This window comes from Achroia grisella, unplaced genomic scaffold, assembly GCF_030625045.1.
Source record: "Achroia grisella isolate CSIRO2021 unplaced genomic scaffold, CSIRO_AGI_Agris_v1 utg1186, whole genome shotgun sequence".
NCBI lineage: Eukaryota > Metazoa > Arthropoda > Insecta > Lepidoptera > Pyralidae > Achroia > Achroia grisella.
Genome location: NW_026712592.1, coordinates 3,798,430 through 3,818,988, shown reverse-complemented (window position 1 = coordinate 3,818,988; position 20,559 = coordinate 3,798,430). Strand labels below are relative to the sequence as shown.

The 20,559-nt window shown below is 32.5% G+C and overlaps 1 protein-coding gene across 1 annotated transcript in view; it reads left to right on the top strand.

Annotated features, from left to right (window-relative positions):
* LOC131854366 (acetylcholine receptor subunit alpha-like 2) overlaps window positions 1–20,265 on the top strand; it is a 30,685-nt gene extending 10,420 nt beyond the window's left edge. Inside the window, exons 2-8 of the mRNA XM_059205478.1 lie at window positions 1,084–1,128; window positions 2,429–2,538; window positions 7,137–7,317; window positions 8,860–9,013; window positions 17,234–17,804; window positions 18,320–18,512; window positions 19,044–20,265. Of these exons, the coding sequence (XP_059061461.1) occupies window positions 1,084–1,128; window positions 2,429–2,538; window positions 7,137–7,317; window positions 8,860–9,013; window positions 17,234–17,804; window positions 18,320–18,512; window positions 19,044–19,280 (1,491 nt within the window). The 3' untranslated portion in view covers window positions 19,281–20,265. The remainder of the gene's footprint in view (window positions 1–1,083; window positions 1,129–2,428; window positions 2,539–7,136; window positions 7,318–8,859; window positions 9,014–17,233; window positions 17,805–18,319; window positions 18,513–19,043) is intronic.
* The last annotated feature ends 294 nt before the right edge of the window (window positions 20,266–20,559 follow it).

Sequence of the window (20,559 nt, the reverse complement as noted above, 5' to 3'; positions counted from 1 at the left end):
GCATATTTCCTTTCTCAGGGTCTAGACTATGTAACAAATTTTACTTAAATCGGTTCAGTACTTTTGGCGTGAAAGCGAGAGGCAGACAGACAGACAGAGTTACTATCGCATTGATAATATTAGTAAGGATTATAGGTATTAAGTTAACATCGCTATTTAGTTTAGTTAACATACAGACTGACAAAACTGAACTAATATATTATTAATACTTACTTTTTTAATCAAATTTTAACGTAGTATATTTACTTACATTTTTTTTGTTCTTCTTAGTCTTTAATATTAAAATTAAAATATAAAGGAATTCCGAGTAAGTACTTATTTAGGCCGTGAGCCTCTTTAGATCTTTATAAATAGCTTCAAAAGGCATAAAAATCTGGAAAAAAGTAGAGCAAACATCTTATTAACTTTGATATTTTATTACTGACCTTAACAACCTCTTTTGTGTAGCGGGTTAGTGTACTATCTTAAATTGATATGTCGAGAGTTCGATTCTTGCACCATATAGATACATGAGTTCTTGATTTATTAATTTCTTTGGTTACTACATAGTATTAAACAAAGTCGCTGTCGCTGTCAGTCCATCCCTAATTATGCTTAAATCTTTAAAACTACGCAACGGATTTTGAAGCGGGTTTTTTTTTAATAGATAGAGTGATTCAAAAGGAAGGTTTATATGTATAATACATGCATAATATTGTAGAGAAATACTGATTAATTTAGAGGTTTCTAATATGATGTCGTAAATAAACACATTTTTAGTACTTACATTGAAAAAGCTGGCTGAACCCTACAAAATAAATCAAAGTAATGTACTACAGTATTGTACACCTTAAAAAGGTCAACAAAAAAGTCCGCCATTGTATATGTCTATCTCTTTAGTATCAGCATTGCACTCGTGCGCAGCCGGGGCGGGTCGCTAGTCTACTATATACAGCACATAAACAAGTACAAGTCTTGCTTAATTTGGGACTAGACTGCGCAGTAAGATTTGTCTATATACATTTATCTTATATTAGAAACGTTGAAAATTTTTGAAATAGCATTTTCTGTGGATCTTATAATAATTGTTTGATTTTGTTTCAGAATTTAAAGGATCAGATCTTAACAACTAACGTATGGTTGGAACATGTAAGTATATTTATTTCAATTTATTAATATTAAAAGTTTTTTTTTTCCCATTTTTCTAATGTTGTTCATCGCAGCTGGCCTTTACAGCTTCACCGAACGATAGGGAGCGAAGCGAGTGCAGATGGCACTCCAAACCCGCGGAAGGACTTATGTAGCAGCTGAAAGCCTACTGCCTGTCGCATACGACTTTAGTCTGAGGGCTCCGCTATATAGGGGTTCGAAGCTCTGCTTAGGCCGTCGTAATTTCAATCCCCGTTTTAATTAGACGGGGGATCGATTAAAGATGACATTATTATTTAGTTTTCTCTTTTATACATATATGTCTATATAAAAAATTTATATGCTATGTAGCATATAAATTTTTTTAACAGATGACATGTTTACGTCTTAATAGCTTTCTCTGATTTAACATTTTATTTTAAAATCCAGATTTTTAAATATATAAATCCCAAAATAAATAAACAAAAAATATTGAAAAAGTTGATTTTGGAGAAGTTTATTAATTTATTGTAAACACACGAATGAAATGTTTAAAATAGTTTTAATATTCATTTATTTTAAATTCAATTATTTCTAATTGTTTTTAGTCATTTTCTCTTTGTTATTAATCCTGACCTATGTATCTGACTAATATTAGAAAGTATTATTTGTGCAAGCATTACTGATATTGTAACCCAGTGGAAGTCATTATCAATATAGTTTTCAGTTTATATCAAAATTGTTCATTACATATATTAATATGTAATGAACAATTTTGATATTTAATATTTTTGTTATTATTTTTATTACCAACCCACCAGAGGTAAAATGGCCATCGATTATTTATATACATGAATAACACCATGTCTTCATGCAATGGAAGCGGCACCATAGATATAGTGCCCCTACCTCATGCATTACCATACCTCAAGATTAAATTGTCACCTCTCCTTTCCCTTCCTACAATTTTATTATTTAACTGTTATGCCCAAATCGTCTGCTTTTTTAAATCAAATATAACCTATAGCCGTCCTCATGATAAATCTGCCTTCATGTCAATTTTAGGGGTTGGTGATAAAAGGGTTAAAATTTAGGGTTGTATGCCACGTTATAAAAAAATAAGAAATAAATATTGGGGGTGGACTACCCTTATCACCCTGGGGATATGAAAAATAGATTTGATTTTCAGACCTATCGAATATGCATATAAAGATCAAGCCGTTTCGGAGGAGTATGGTAACTAACAATGTGACACGAGAATTTTTATAATAAGACTACATATGTTGTGAGTCATGCATTAATTATGCTTCTTTTTTTATAGGAATGGGAGGATCACAAATTTAAGTGGGACCCATTGGAGTATGGCGGAGTTAAGGAATTATATGTCCCTTCTGAACATATTTGGTTGCCGGATATCGTCCTTTACAACAAGTAAGTTCATTAAAGTTTAGACTAGACTGTAGAAGTCTAAATAATTCACATATGGTGTTAAAAATGAGGTAATCTGTCAGTAATGATGGTATCAAGGTGCTCAACTAACATTATCATTGTGGCCTCGGTGATCTAGTCTAAATAACTCACATAAGGTGTTAAGAAATGAGGTTACCTGTCAGTAATGATGGTATTAAGGTGCTCAACTAACATCACTGTGGCCTCAGTGATCTAGAGGTTTAGCACTTCGCCTTACATCCTTTGATCGCGGGTATAACTCCTCGCACGGTATAAATATGTGTATTCATGAATATGTCGGTTTGGGTGTTTTCTATATTATAGATATATTTACATAAAAAGCAGCTATGTATTTATATCATTAGTATAATTTATGCTCTGCTTAGGTTAGAACTAGGTGTTGCTGTATGAATTGACCTGGGTTATTATTAATATTGTTATCACGGGGGGTCTATTAGTAATAGGGCATAGTGGTCCGATTGCTAGTAATATTCTGTATTAGGTCTACCCCCACATGATCTTCTAAACATCCTCATGGTCAACTTGTCCTGAAATTTCCGAGATGTATCAAATAACCAAAAGCATTATTCCATCGTTATCCACTAAAAAAGTCAACGGTAAATATCATATTTATATTATATATATAATACAAAAAGTTTATACTATAAATCACTTGATACTTGTAGTTTGTCTCTGTCTCTCTTATGAGACGTTGTCTATCTTGTCGATTTCGCTTAAAATATCTGTCGAGCAACTGGCACTAAACATTGTCCAATTACCACATCTCCCAGACAAGTTGGGCATGCAACAATGCAATTTGGTGCAACCTAATGTGCCTTGCTCTCAAAGTTTCTGGGCGCTTTGCCCGAATTAATTTGTATACTGCATAACTCGATATCTGATGTTGGAATGAATCAATTCCGTTTCTAGTTAATTTACTTCCGTTATTTTACTCGAATAACTATTGTGGATCATTTTATACTAACAGTATACTTAGTCTATGATTACTATATAAATCTGCATATACATAAATAAATGTTCAGGAAAAATATAAGTTTTAAAACAAACAAACATAAGCTATTAATAAAAATAGGCTAAAAAGATATGTACTTAGTATTCCTGATTTTATTTTTTCTATGTATACAAACAAATAAAGATTTACATTATTTTCAAGCAGTATTGTAGTCTCCTTTAATATCTCTGTCATAAATTCAATTTGATTCTATTATTTTTGGAAACCATTAGGGATGCATAATAACTATATAATAAATATCTTACATGTACAACGGTCTTAATCAAATGCTAATCTAAATATGGAAAATTAACTACGAAATCACTGCATTGATTTGCGAAATTTATTTCGATATTCCAAGGTACTTTTACGTTATTCCTTTTCTTATAGTATAGGGGACAAACGAGCTTACGGCTTACCTGATGGTAAGTGATTATCGCTGCCCATAAGCACCAACACCAGGGAATTGCAAGTCCGTTGCCGGCCTTTTAATAAAGAATAAGTTCTTTTTTTTTAAGGTTTCAATATCGTATTAATTCGTGAGTTATATCCGCCGTTGTCCGGATGAATTCGGAGCGGGCCACAAGTGCTAACATAAATATATTTTATTTATTTGAGGCTACTAATGGATCATATTATTAATACTTTATATACTAGCATACATAATTATGTAATAATATAAATCGTGTCTACAATCTGTGGTTACAACATCTGCCACGGTAGCATCGATACACCATCTCCTTCTGCTACTAGTCCTCATTCAGGAAGGTGGACAGCTGCATGTTTTTGGGGACCCAAGCCACAAACGCCTTGAAACTAAGATTGTGACTCGACTCTAGCTGCGTCACCCTCAATGTTAGTTTAACCTTGGTTCGTATGTCGTCGACAATCTCACTACATAAAATTGCTCCCAAAAATATTAAATAGTGAAGTTTGATATATTGGACAAGTGAACGGACGATAAATTGAAACTATTAACTAATAAAGAACGATTTGATAAACTGCACTTGACCTTAGCTGACGCACGCAATATACATAGGCGTATTGAAGTTAATTGATTGCGTCGAATATCGACAAGAAAGCGTACCGGAATGATACATCATGTCGTGTCAAAACAGCCCGGGGGACGATTAATCATCCCCAGCGAATGAGTGAGCGACGCACGTGTGACTAATCTTACACTATGTCGACCCTACGCTGTCTAAGTGTAGAAGTCAACGCGGAGTTTACTTCTTAAAGGTTACGTTACTAATAGAAAAAGTAACCATATTTTTTTTGAGCTAGCTGTAGCTCTTAAATTATCTAATATTGTTTTAATTAATTGGATTAACAATCTAATGATGGTCGACATAACGCTAACTAGTATACATGAACAGCACTACGGATATCATGTTATCATGGAAAATAGCACACATATATTTTTTAACTACAGCTAAGTAAATTATATAAGATTTTTTTTATTAATTATATTGACAATCAAATGATGGTCGGCATAAAGCTGAGTAGTATACATGAACAGCACTACGGATATCATGTTATCATAGAAAATAGCATACATATATTATTTTACTCCAGCTAAGTAAATTATATAAGATTTTTTTTTTAATTATATTGACAATCAAATGGTGGTCGACATAAAGCTGAGTAGTATACATGAACAGCACTACGGATATCATGTTATCATGGAAAATAGCACACATATATTTTTTAACTACAGCTAAGTAAATTATATAAGATTTTTTTTATTAATTATATTGACTCATGGATCATTTGATTAAATGATGGTCGACATAACGCTAAGTAGTATATATGAACAGCACTACGGATATCATGTTATCATTGAAAAAAGCATATTATACTTTTTTAAGTACAGCTAGTAAATTATATAAGATTTTTTTTTGTTACATTGGATTTGCAATCAAATTTATAATCGACGATTAGCGGTAACCTTAGACGTATACATAATAGCATTACGGATATCACGTTATCATGTGAAACCAATTTGTTGCCATTTCAGAGAACTAAGTTGCCATGTCTTTTGTCGCGAATTTCACGGTCTAATCTGCAACCCTAACATCTGAAACACAGCTTACAAAGCAAGTTGCTGGACGGCTGTATCCTTTGTCCTGTAATTTTATTGCCTAATCTCATCCTACAATTAAAACACAGCTTACGTAGAAATCTTGGCGGCAGAAATAGGTGACACTGAAGTTTCCCCGCAGACGACTTTTTTCAGTCAGTATTATTAAGGCAATACCTATAGTATATATCTATACATATAATAAAATCTATTTATTTGTTTGTTAACATACAAACAAATAAATAGATTTTATTATAAGGTTACGCTTATAAACACCGGAAGAATTAGAATCAATTTTACACAGAATTTTTTCTTAAATAAGGGCCACCATGTAGGCTAAAGATGTAAGCTCTAAAAGCAGAAAAGGGAGGAATAATAAATTATATGAATATTAATTATTTAAATTTTCAAGTCGAAAAAGTCGCTGTCACCACAAGTATATAAATATTTATAAATGACGATATTTTAAATTGGTTATATAATACTAAATGAACTCAAAGGCTCACCCACACTACAGTGATTACGCATAACATAATATTATAGGTACATTACATCGTAGGTACCCAATATATGTAAATGACTGCACTGCTACAGAAACTCTAAGCCTATCAAGATTGCCATAGACGCTATACCATATTTCTATGATCTCTATGGTCTTCTTAAAGACAATGTACTGGCATTAATTACTAGTAGCCGATAATTTGTCTAGCCTTCAATAGTATTGAATAAATATTGTCTTAATTCTACAGAATAATAATAAGATAAAGCTAATCCCACTCAAAGTATTTTCTTTCAATTAACGCTTTCCTCTCCTCAATTGCGTAAGGTCATCTCTTGGCTGTATATCCGTCCCTTTACGTATGAGTTACCCCCTGATAGGTTTATGGTGGTTGTCATAAACTATGTAAGATCGCAGAGTTAACGTTATTACCGTGTGTAATCCGCTAACTGGGGACAGTATTACGTTCCTCGAGCTACATTATATGCAACATATTGTCTATGATTTATACTGTGAAACTACTACCAATAAATATAGATGCTTATTCACGGCTCTATATACATTAAGTCATCAGTCTATACAATTTTCTTGGAATGGAATTCAAATTTGGAAGTAAACATTTTTAAATTTCACACGTCGTTTTATTTTTTGGCGCGCAAATCATAATTGGATTTGCTCTATATAACCCGCCCAATGAAAATGTACCAACCGGTTCATGGTACGCTCTTAGTATGAGAGACCTATTAAACTCAGCAGGTTATGCAATGCCTCTTAGTAGATTACTTCTTTCCTGCACAGAATTAAAAAAAAATCAAGTACTTTAATTAATTATTTCGTATATTTTTCTCTTATCGTAATTTTATAATCAGTTTTCATATAATTTTCATCGATTGCCTATCTTGTAGTATTGGGGGACGGAATTCACCTTGGATTTTCAAGCAAATGTTCATTAGTACAATGTTATTAACGTGATTTTAATTATTTAATAGTGCTGATGGTGAATATGTGGTGACAACCATGACAAAAGCTGTACTCCATCACACCGGCAAAGTTCTGTGGACCCCACCAGCTATCTTCAAGTCTTCCTGCGAGATTGATGTACGCTACTTTCCGTTTGATCAGCAGACCTGCTTCTTAAAGTTTGGATCTTGGAGTTACGATGGTGACCAGGCAAGTTATCTTTATATACTAGTAATATATATAAAAAGTGTATTTCCTTTATAATATAAAACTTCTCTTATGATTATATTACCTATTTTTAATGGAAAACAACCTGACTAGAAACAGTAACTGTTGTCTATAAACATAGATTATAAAATAAATTTTGATTCCGAGATGTCATTATTGTACATTGATATGGGATTAAGGTGTCAAACCTACGTATGTATTATCATAGGTGCAACTTTTCAAACTAAAACACTGCTGCATAAAGCTGCTTAGCATAGAATTAGCTCAGACAGAAATATAGCTACGCAAATAACATTTTATAAACTATAACCAGGTAGATTTTTTTACATAACTAAAATATCAGCTCACCTAATAGTAAATGATTATATATATGAACAGTATTACGGATATCAACTGACACACATGATACATACCCTATCCATTTCCCATAATTTCATTGCCTTATTCTAAACCTTCAACCGAAACGCAGTTTACTTTTGTATACACGCTTTTTAGTTGTACCTAAACAGATGACTTTCTACAAAATAAATATCTTAAAAATAGAATTTCTGTCTTCCTACCTATATATGCCATATGGTAGTGAGGTCAGGTTTCCTTATTTTTTACGCCACTTTATCCTATTCCTGGACATAGTCCTCTCGTTCATAGAGATCTTGCATTATATCATATCCCTAGCAACTACATCCTTCCACCCAGTCCTTGGTCTGCCCCTGCAAAACCTTTTAAAAATAAAATGTATATAAAATATTTCATACTTCAAGTCAGTCAATAAATGACAATTTGCAATAACACAATCGTGCTTAAAGGCATAATATCCAAAACAAAGCTCCAGGCCGGTAGTAAAACCCGATTTGCACTACTGGTCCGTCACTTCGTTACATTGATCATAGTTCTGTATTTTCAGGAGTTTGCAAAGCTCACTCATAGATAGCATAAGCTCAGTTAAGCTCGCTACGTTCAATGCAATCACGTGCGCTCAGTAATATTTGGATTATCGTCAATAAATTTTGAAGCTTCGTTATGTAATACTTTATTGATTTATATTTACTCGCTGAATAAATTAATATAATAGTATTTATTTTAATTTAATACATTAAAATGTATGAAACGAATTAATTAATAATTATTGTCCCTATTTGGCTATTTAACAAGATATTTTTTGACGGTCTCGGTGATTTTGAGTTTTAGCACACCGCTTTACTTATAATGACACGATCATTCCTCGAATGGTACATGTACTTGTACCAGGTACTTATGGGTATGATTATTTGTGTTGGTCTGGGTGTTATATTATTTATATATTTACAAAAAAAAATATCTAATCAGTTATCTAGTTCCTATAAGGCAAGCTCTGCTTAGATTGGGATTAAATGACGCTATGTGAACTGTCCAATGATGTTATTTTTATTATTTGTAATTTAAAAATAAAATATACTTGGAGTGACTTTTACAACTCCTATATGCACAGTTTCAAGTAATATCGGAATTTAGCATCTAGTACTTAACCAATTTCTTTTAATGTAGATCGACCTAAAGCACATAAATCAAAAGAAAGGAGACATGGTGGACGTTGGAATCGATCTCCGGGAGTATTATCCTTCAGTTGAATGGGACATATTGGGAGTACCAGCTGAACGTCACGAGAGGTACTATCCGTGTTGTCAGGAGCCCTATCCAGGTATGAACATTAATTATACTTAAGTATATATCTATATTATACTAGCTGACTCGGAAAATTTGCCATAACAAATAATATCGCTATTAAAAAATAGGGGTTGGTTATTCCGTGTCACACACACGTGGGCACACTTATTAATTAGGAGTATAAATATATAACAACATATTCTCAGACCTACCAAGTATACACATAAAATTTAAACAAAATTGGGTAAGGTGTTTAGGAGTATGGCTACTAACACTGCAACACAAGAATCTTACATGTCTAAAGATATTACTAAGGTTAGCGAGAAAATTAGGTTCTGAAATAGATTCTGTAGAAGCAAACGCAATGTTAGATTTTATGTGAAGCTTCAATTGTGAACTATGTATATATTTGAAGAATAGAATAAACAATTGTTTATTCAATTAAACTTAAATTTAAGTACTATAGTAGAAATATGTGATACAGCAGTGAAATAAGAGGGTACGAGGGCATTACATTATATCTTAATCTTCAGGAATAACAACATACAATATATTAAGAATACTACGGACGTCACATGACAATGAGAGTAATGTCTGCGATGATATTCGTCTCTATTTTTATTAAATAAATCTTTTGTATGACTTTATAAACAAATTGTACCTAAGTATTTATTACTTGTTCAAGATCTATAGGTACTCTGCTTTGCTTGAGACTAGATGGCGTTGTGTAAATTGTCTTGGGTTATTATTATTTAGATGGGGTCGTCAGATTATTGACCCTTCGAGTTACTTAGTTACTAAAAAACTTTTAATATACTTTAATAAGGGATCTTAGCAAAGCAAACCACATCCACAGATGGTAGATTTCACCAAAGCCAGTATACGATCTTCGAATTACAGAAAACAAAACACTGTCACCGAAACTAATAAAACGCTGGCTCCTAAATGCGTACTCTGGAGAAATGGTACAAAATAGCGCAATTCCTTTATATCTCCGTATCTGATTAATCGCTGAACGGCACTCCTACATCACCTCGATCTGTATTCATGGCGTGACGTTAGCGTAACTCGTGAGCATTAGCAAAACAACCGTTTAACCTGTACTTGTAGACGTAAAACGCAGTAATTTAGCATAGATAAGCGACGTGGTTCCGTGCCGTAAACAACTCGAGATTAGCGGTGTACCGGTGTAAAACTTTGGGGTTTGTGAAACTTGTACTATATAAAAAAAAATATCTATTTAACCATAACATTAATAGGTGAAGCAAAAACTTTGTATACCTTTTTACTAAAGTTACAGGGTAGTATATATGTATTATGAGAATATAAAGATTAGTAATTGGAAACACATAGTTTAACATCGAAAAAGTGCCGAAACCATACACTTTTAGACAAATATATTAATCCTCTCATTTGTAACAATAAAATTTATAAAATTGGGGCTAACGAGCTCGCAACTCAACTGATGGTAATTGATTTTAGCCGCTGATCCCATTTGCAACACTAAGATAATTTAATCTTCTTTTAAGAGATCAGAGACAGTAGGAGAAAGAGATAGGAATTAGAAATAGGGTAGAATCATGAATGAATCAGAAGGATCGTGGACTTCCGGATACAAACTATGCAGTTTATTATCATAAACTTTTGGCTTTAATTTTACCAATATGAAGATGGTGTACATAATCGTCAGCGTAAGTCTGTTTCACCTTAGTCTAATCTATTTCAGCCACTAAGTAGGTTCGCTTGAAGGTATAATAGTAAAATTACAGAGTATAGAGGCCTAATATCTTAGTTATCTGGAATGCCACCCATTAGAGGCATGTGTTATCTGTGGAGTGAAATATGAACATATTTATAGTCTATAGTTACCGCAACCATCAGCTAAGCCATCAGTGTATTTACGATTCCAGTTATGAAAAAAAATATTTCCATCTCAAACGATACCCGGCCTAATTCGCTTCCCAAAAGCAAAAAAAGATAAGTGTAACATATAAAAAATAATAATAGGCCAGATCCGTCAGATGTAATAACCATAATACTCGGGCACTGTCAACGAAAAAGTTGCATAATCTCGTGGGAGCCGTTCAGCTGGAATGAGAGGCGTCATTACCAAAGCGAAACGTGTTTATCTAAACGAAATGAACACATTAGAATTATGATAGATATTTTGGAAACTGTAATAAGAATGTAGTGCCTTGTAAAAATATTTAGTATATTATATGTTATCTATCCTATCTTATTTATTTTGAAATTTAAGATAGACGCAGGTTGATTCCTCGCACGGCATAAACATTTGTATTCAAGAGTATTATTGTTTATATGTGTCGGGGTATTTTCTAATTTAAGTTCTAAGGTTCTGTACCTAAAACCTTCGAACTTTTTTATTAGTAAACCAATTTTAATATATTTTTTAAAACTAGTTCCTCTCCTGTGGTCCATATATATAATTTGCTCAAGATCTGACGAGTACTTTTGAGTTTTATACATATACTTTGTAAAATTTTTGTTTTTTACATTTATCTGAACACGATATTAATAACCTTCATTTTGAATCATTTTAAATACCAAATTTGAATGCGTATCATACACATCAAAAGTTTCGTTAACTTCATGCAAAAGGTAGAACCCATAAAATATACGAAAACCCAAAATTACGTTTTCAAACAAATGATACTTAATCACAAACCATTACACGTGAGAGATCCGTATCATATTTTATATTACCCCAGATATTTGAGTATACACCCGGAGTCATTTAATTAATTTGTTCTCGAGTACAACCCGACAGCGAACGTCCTATCAAAGGTTAAAGGGTTCTTATATCTGACAGACTTATGAAATAAATATACTACAGTATTAATTTTTGAGTAAATAAAATTATGTATATGCATATATAAGTATTAATGTAAGTATTTATTTGAATATAATTTATTTATTATTGCTAAAACTCGAGCACTATCGCTGCCTGCTAACTATCACGTTTATCACAACATTAGGTTGGCTGGAAGAAATCTCTTTCAGAGATAAGCCCACCCTTGCTCACATTTTTGTATAACTATCTTTATTTATTAATGTGCAAAGTGCAATAAAATATATTATTATTGTACGAGATAATATAAATTTGTAATTTATCTGTTTACTGGAATAGCAAGTTCAGGACCCTGAGTGTGATCATGTATATCAAGCTATCATAATATTCCGGAGGGCTAAGATATTATAATTCCGTATCCTGTGATTACTACATGTCACTTACTAGTTGAGTGAACCACCTAAACATGTATAACAAAGGTACTCAGACACCTTTCGTGACTTGGTACAAAGCATATTATGTTATCTGTGGTACAAAGTATGTATATGGACTTGATTAATCGAAGCATCTTTATTACATTAGCTATAAACAAACTTAATAGAAATCTGCGTACCTCTGTCTCTTAGATGTAAGTATATCTACCGCCTAGCATATTGCTTTGAATGTTTATCGTCTATATCTGGTTTGAAAGATGAATTATGATAGTAAAATTATAAACATACACACACTTTGTTTAAATGTTTTCAAATATCCAAGACAATGATCACTATAAGTCTCAGTCGGTGAACATATATACGTAGTTCCTCATAAAAGTGTGTACTAAGCCTAAATTTAATGACGGTAGGTAATTTTGAAACTGAATAAGTTTCCCAAAATGACAATGTGTATACTTTAAAATATTTTTGAAATCTTTATTCGACCTGCGCGGTCACATGATAAATTTTATATGAAAAATTCATTTATATTGTCACTGTTTCTTAATAAAAGTGCTTCTTTCATTTCTACCTGATATTCGGCTAGCTGTATGCTTTACGACTAACCCAGTACAAAGCACCTATTATGGCAGACATGCTTCTTGAGATAAAGCAACTGGGGTTCATTATTAATTCAGTACAAACATTTGTAGGTGACCTCGTAAACCTTACGTAAAAGCCAATGCACTATCCTACTAGTGAAATATGGGATATTATGGATTTTTTTAAGAGAACGGCCATAGTATTATATTCACGTATTTATGTTTTTATATATTTTTGACAGTTTTGTATTTTTGTTGGTTTGCTATGAGTAGATACAGTATAGGTAATTTGTTTATATGGCGCGATCACAATACTAGACTTAATATTTTTTTATATTTGTTGAAAATTAGGATACATACAGTATAATGAGATTTTTTAATGTAGAAATAATACAGGGAGCAAAATATGTCGTATACATAACATTGTTTGATTTTTAGTTTGTTTATATATACATTAATATACGCTAAACGGTGAATAAAGTACTCTAAAAGGGCCTAAAAAGTGTGTCAAGGATTTTTTTTATCGATATTAATGGAATGAGATACGCAACTGTTGCTGTCGTGGTGAATTTACCTAGAATTTATAACGATTGGTAAACCTCATATAGTTGTATTGCTGATAGACTGTATTGCTAATATTATCCCCACTACTAACAATGCCCTATCCCTTAATCAGAAATATTTAACAGAAAATATCAAGAACAATTATAAATTTTATTTTAAAGGCCTAAAAAGTAATCCAGTTTGTATCCGAGTAAAACATAGGGCAAAACAAGTACAGTAATTTTCAGTACTAAATCTCCGTTGAATCAGCGGTAACTGCGGGAAGGGACGTACTTGCACGTAATTTATCTTATATAGTGCCAACGTTTATGGCGACACGAAAAATTAACGCCCGTCAGGTGGACCGAAATTTGCCGTAAATTGTATTAGTACGCGGTTAAAAGCCTTCGATAACCGACTTGAAATAAAAAGGGTGTCAACTCTGTTTTATTTTTTGTTTATTTTTTGGCTATTATTTATTTTTTATAGTCGATTTCCTGATAAAATATTATAGGTTGATAAAATATCTTCAGTTTCATATTTGCTGATTGTGTATTTTATGGAAGTACCGGGACAGTTTAATTTTTCCACAGAATAAAACCTTCAATTGCTTATACTATATTCATATACTTATACTACATTCACTTCAATTGTTTATAATATATATATATATATAGGATATTTTATTTTTGCATTAAAATAGAAAAATAATGTTTTTTTTTTTAATTATACCATATTGAACATCCTAACTTATTGTACACAGGTAACAGATCATACATATGTAGATTAAATAATATACTTTATTATAAAAATTATGTGAATTTCTATAAAATCCTTTTATACACTAAAAACATTCCATGAAATATGGTGTAAAAGTCGTTCACAATAACCAAACACGAATATTAAGCCCACTGTATTCTCGGAACGACAAGTTTTATACATGACAACGCCAGGATAAAAGGATCAAAGTGGAATCCTTTGGTTTTGACGCAGCGAGGCTTTTGATACCCTCCGTAGATACCATTCTTTAATGTTCAACAATAGTTAAGAAATACTAATTCTTATATTAAATAAGTATTATAGAGCAGGAATATGGTGTGGCGTGGTAGCAAAGATTAAATAATAGCCATGTGGAAGGATTAAATAATGCTGGTTGGTAAATTTATAATTCGAATTTCGAAAATAGGAATAGTTATTAATGAAATATTTTAGGCTACGTATGCAGTGTTTGATATTTTATTTGCTTAAAAATGTTAAAAAGTTTAAAATGTCGAAATTCGAAATTCAATTGTATTATATTCATACGACCGAATAATTGTGACGTGGAATACGAAAGGAATGCTATGCGAATGGAGAAATTATTTACGAATATTAATTGTTCTTTTTTATTTTGTTATTCGATTCTTTATAAATACCGTTATATCTTTCATTTGTAATATCATAATTAAACATGTCGTTTATTTTTAATACTTTTAAATAATTATTTCGATAATAAACCATTATCTATATTCTATAATGAAAAGGCATTTATTAAAAATGTACACCCGAATTGAAAATTTGTTATTTCCCAATTTAAAAATGTGATTATTATCGATAAGTACAATCAACCACAAAAGAAAACAATAATGTCCCCATTACATTCCCATGAATGCCCGTAGGTAGTAATTTGTCTACAGTACCTTAGTGACCAAACCTCACTTAAACGACAATGCGACAATAGGCCAAAGGACAATTACGCACCGTAACACGTGCTAGCAAATAGCTTCTAACATTCCTAACATTATACGTGTACATTTGTCCACGTAAAGACACGTGTTTAATCTTGATTAAAATGTATTACGGTTTAGTGAAGGTTAAATATAAAACCGGTTACTAGGTTATTGAGTTGTATAGTTATTTTGAAAGATCGATTTAGTTCCTCTTGTGGCGAAATTACTAACATTGTGCGGCAAAACCGTCGTCTACGATGCAGAAAGAAATAACCTTGTCAACAATCACTTAGTTGTATTATATCTCATTTGTAAATACTTGTATAATATAAATATATAATATAAACATACCTATTATCTTTTACATGCGGTTTCTCCCCTCGATCGATCCCCCAACCAATTCAAACGGCGATCGAAATTACGACGGCCTGAGCCGAGGTTCAAACCCCTAGTGGTGCCCTAAGACTAAAGTCGGATCCGTCAGGCAGGAGCTGGCCTTCAGCCGCTCCATAAGTCCTTCGGGTTTGGAGTGCTATCTGCACTCGCCCCCTAACGTCTGGTGAAGCTGTAAAGGCCAGCTGCGGCCAACAGCATTAGAGTAGTCCGAAAAAAAAAATGCGGTTTCAGAGGATCTTCCTCAGGTAGATTGTAGAATGAAGTATCTGCGAAGATTTTGTAACTAGACTACAGCATGGGGTTTTACAAGATGGGTATAGTATAGGTTTCAGATTTAAGGATTTTTTAAGGGCCAGAAACGCGCACGCGATACCCTTAGTGTCTCAGGAGTCCATAGGAAACCGTCGCTAAACAAGCTAAGGGTCTATCGGGTAGCAAGTGGTAACCTTGACTTATACATAAACAACACCATGGACATCACGTCATCACGCAATGTATGTGGAACCAATCATACTTTGCCATTTCGAAGGACTTAGATGTCATCCTCTCATACCTTTTATCTTCACATCCATTTATTCCAACTAGTGCTCGCTCAGTAGTCGACATTGGACCATAATAAAAAATACAAAAAGATCTTTGAAGTGACAATAACAATTAAACAAAAGAGTATATATACACGTGTGTGTCAATTATATGATAGTGTGTGTAATATTTTTTTTATTGTTTTAATGTAATAAAAAATAGTATTACGAACTCCTTCTCTATACAAGATATATGTGTGCTAAATTTCTTACTCCTACGTCCGTGTAATTATCTTAAAAATGGATACAAACTTTTTGCTTCACGTTTTCCTATAATGATTGAATGAAATAAAAGAATGTTTATTCAACTTCTCTCCCACACAAAATGGTGTCCTAACTTATAGATGCCATTTTAGGTGTCTATAATATTAAAATAACATTACCCGACATTTGACCTTTGGTGATATTTCCTTAGATGTTTTCAATATTCTGACCTGGAATATTTATAGTCCTGTTATATAAGTGAAACCATTGTTTCCATCAGGAGGTTGTTTGATGTGCGTGCTTTTACTTAGTTATATCTGTAGGCGATAATTATCAATTTCCAAGTGAACCCTTCAACTTAATTAGAATTTCCATTAAAATAATCAATATAGCAATAAACAGTTTACTGTTCTTATTTTATTATTGTCTGATAAGTATCGGTTGGTACAGCGCGCAAAAAAAGTGTGTTAATGTATTTTTCTGTGTGTATTACTCTATGATAATGGAAACATCGAGAACAAAATATTTGGCGTGGTGTATAGGATGCAATCGGATGCAAGGCATCTCGAATCAGCTAGATTATAACTGACTACCTTACCATCTAAATAATAATAACCCTAGATAAATTACACAGCGCCATCTAGTTTCAAGTAAAGGTGAACTTTTATGCATATTATGTATGTATTTACAAAAAAAGTATTTGTTTCAGTTATGTAGTACCCATGATGTACTACAAAACTGACAACAAATACATACAAATACTTTTTTAATACATAATATACGTAGAAAAAACCCAAACCCATACAAACAATTAAACTTATCTATACAAATTATTGTACTATACGAGGAATAGAACCTATGACCATGAGACATATTAGCGGTTTGCTAAAACGCTAGAACACAGAGACCGTGGAGTCAGTAAACCCAATAAAGGAGAAAGAGCGTTTTGTAGTTAATTTAAAAATATTTCAAACCTACTTATTATATCTTGTTTCAGATATCTTCTTCAACATAACTCTTCGTAGGAAAACATTGTTTTATACTGTCAACCTTATAGTGCCGTGTGTAGGCATATCATATTTGTCTGTACTGGTATTCTACTTGCCAGCAGATTCAGGAGAGAAGATAGCACTTAGTATATCTATTCTTCTATCTCAAACTATGTTTTTCTTACTAATATCCGAAATTATACCGTCGACATCCCTAGCTCTGCCTTTATTAGGCAAATACCTACTATTCACAATGTTGTTAGTAGGGCTGTCAGTCGTCATAACAATTATAATATTAAACGTGCATTACCGCAAACCGAGTACTCATAAAATGGCGCCGTGGGTTCGGAAGTTCTTTATAACAAAACTCCCAAAATTGTTACTGATGAGAGTACCAAAGGATTTGTTGAGGGATCTAGCAGCGCAGAAGATAGCCGGTAGAAGTATGAAGAAGAACAAGTTCAAAGATGCCTTGGCAGCTGCTGACCAGACCAACTCCAATGCTTCAAGTCCTGATTCATTAAGACATCATCTACCTGGTGGATGTAATGGACTGCATTCTACCACTGCTACAAACAGGTAATTTCTTTTTATAACTCAAACGGCAAACAAGTTGATGGTAAATGGTAACCATCACCTGCCTTCATTACCGACGTACTCAATAATCATGCTCTACACTACTTATTATAAATGATAAAGTGTCTGTTTGTTTGTTACATTTTCACGACTTTATTTGGGTGAATAATTTAACGTTCTTACTAATATTATAAACGCGGAGTTCGAGAGTGAATGGATAGACAGATGTTTGGTACGCTTTCACGCAAAATCTACTGAATGCTTTTTAATGAAACTTTACAATAATATAGCTTACACATCAGAGTAATACAGGCTATAAAATTCACGAGGGTGAAACGAAGGGCATAGCTAGTATTAAATAAAGCTAATCATATTTGACGAAGCACAAAGACACAGGTTATATTATAATGTACCTAGAGAATATTTTATATTACTATTATATTTGGAATACCTCCGTCAATTAATAATTTCATTTTAATCCACACTTTTTATTTTGAACAATATTTATTATTAAACAGATTCAGCGGTTTAGTGGGTGCATTAGGAAGTCTAGGCCCTGGTTACAATGGACTGCCTTCAGTGATGTCAGGTCTGGATGACTCGCTGAGCGATGTCGCACCTCGTAAGAAGTATCCGTTTGAATTGGAAAAAGCTATACACAACGTCATGTTTATACAACATCACATGCAACGACAAGATGAATTCAATGCGGTAATGTATGACTTTTGAATATAGAATAGATATTTTTTAGTCAAAACAACCATATTCCAAGCGGCCAGTCTCTGAACAACTTTAATTGAGTCAGAATAAAAAAGAAAACAATTACTGAAGACTAATTTTTAAAAATTCTCCTTTTATTTTTATTATGTTTGATATAATCTACGCACAATACTTAATTCAACTCTCGAATTGAATTTTTGAATTTCGAATCTAAATTCTACACTTTTTTTTATATAGACATTGTGACTAGAACACACACCTAATTCAATATTGTATTAACTCAATAATTTAATATATCTTGAATTTCAACTTTATTGTTAAAAATGTAGAGTGGATTTTCTAAAGTTGGTTATTTTTGAGTACGTTTCTATGTGCGATAAGATCCCATCTGATCGATAACTGGAAGCGTGCTACAAATGTGAAGTCCTGTACGACTTCGCTTATTAACTTCTTTTTACGTTATTTTATTTTTTAATTTAAGCTAAGCTTTTTCTGTTCCTAAAATAACTTTTTATCCAACAGGAAGATCAAGACTGGGGCTTCGTGGCTATGGTTCTGGATAGATTATTCCTATGGATTTTCACCATTGCCTCCATTGTCGGCACATTCGCTATCCTCTGTGAAGCTCCATCTCTGTACGATGATACTAAACCCATAGATATGATCCTTTCATCTGTGGCCCAACAGCAATTCTTGCCAGTTGACAGTGGGGATTCTCAGTATGGAATAGATAGAGCTGACAATATGAAAAATACTTAAATATTTTATAATGCATTAACTACATAACAGCACTATGCATATAAGTAAATAAACTTTAGTAGGTATATGGAATAGTTGATCACGATCAAGCAGCGGACACTTACAACGGCATAGTCCAAAATTTCATACATAAAGGAAAGGAAATATAACTTTTCATACAAATTATAGGATCATGTGATGAAATCTTATGCATTTTTGAATCATTTATTTACGTTACAATATATGACTGATTGTAATAGAAATAAATGTTTTCAAAATCTTCGTTATTGAACGTGCTCATAAAATTTTCAAATTTCGAATTCATATTGAGCGCTGGTATTAATATATTCGAAATTTGAAATAATTAATAGGCTAAGGATATATCGCCAACACGTTTATAGGAGCGCTTTCAAGTGTTGGGTAACACTGGTAAGTATATATTATAATTTCGATACATTTGTTAATATTAAGATATCTGTAGCACAAATTTTACCACTAGTAATTAATGTAACCTATAAACCAATTAGTTACCAACCGTACAAAAATATAGACTGTATACCACAACAAAGCAAATAATATTTAAATATTGTGAAGGGATATTCGTATTTCGAATTTTTGTGTGTAACTTTTATAAAGGTTTGATTTATAAAAATTATTGAATCGAGTTCACATTGAGAGCGCGCGTTGGTCCGTGTTGCAGTTTTCTCATGCGTGTTATTGATTGATGTGTGTTATATTCACACTCACTTATTCATAAAAACGTCATACTTGTAATAAATCTATTTCAGCTTTTGTCTGAATTGTTGTGTCCATTTCCCTTCCAATGGTATTCATAACTAGATGTGCCCGCGACATTGTCCGCGTGGAATAAAAGACGAATGACGAATTTCCATACAATTTACCTTTTATTTTATTTTATTCCCTTAAGGGTAAAAATGACGATAATCCCATGTAATAAATCCTTTCCATATAAACGATATGAAAGGTCTGGCAGTATCCTTCTTTTTTAAACCCTTTACAACCTAATTTTGCATTAAAAAGTAGCTTATGTCCTTTCTCAGGATCTAGGCTATCTGTACTAAATTTCATTTCAATCGGTTCAGTAGTTTATGAGTGAAAGCAAGCGAGACAGACAGACAGACAAAGTTACTTTCATTATATATGTTCTTCTGTTATCTTCTGTTCTGTTATCTTACATTTAAAATATTAATAAGGATTAGAAGGATTGTAACAAAATATTAACAATAAAAATCATCATTTATCGTATTTATGGAATACAGATATTGGTATTATACTGAAA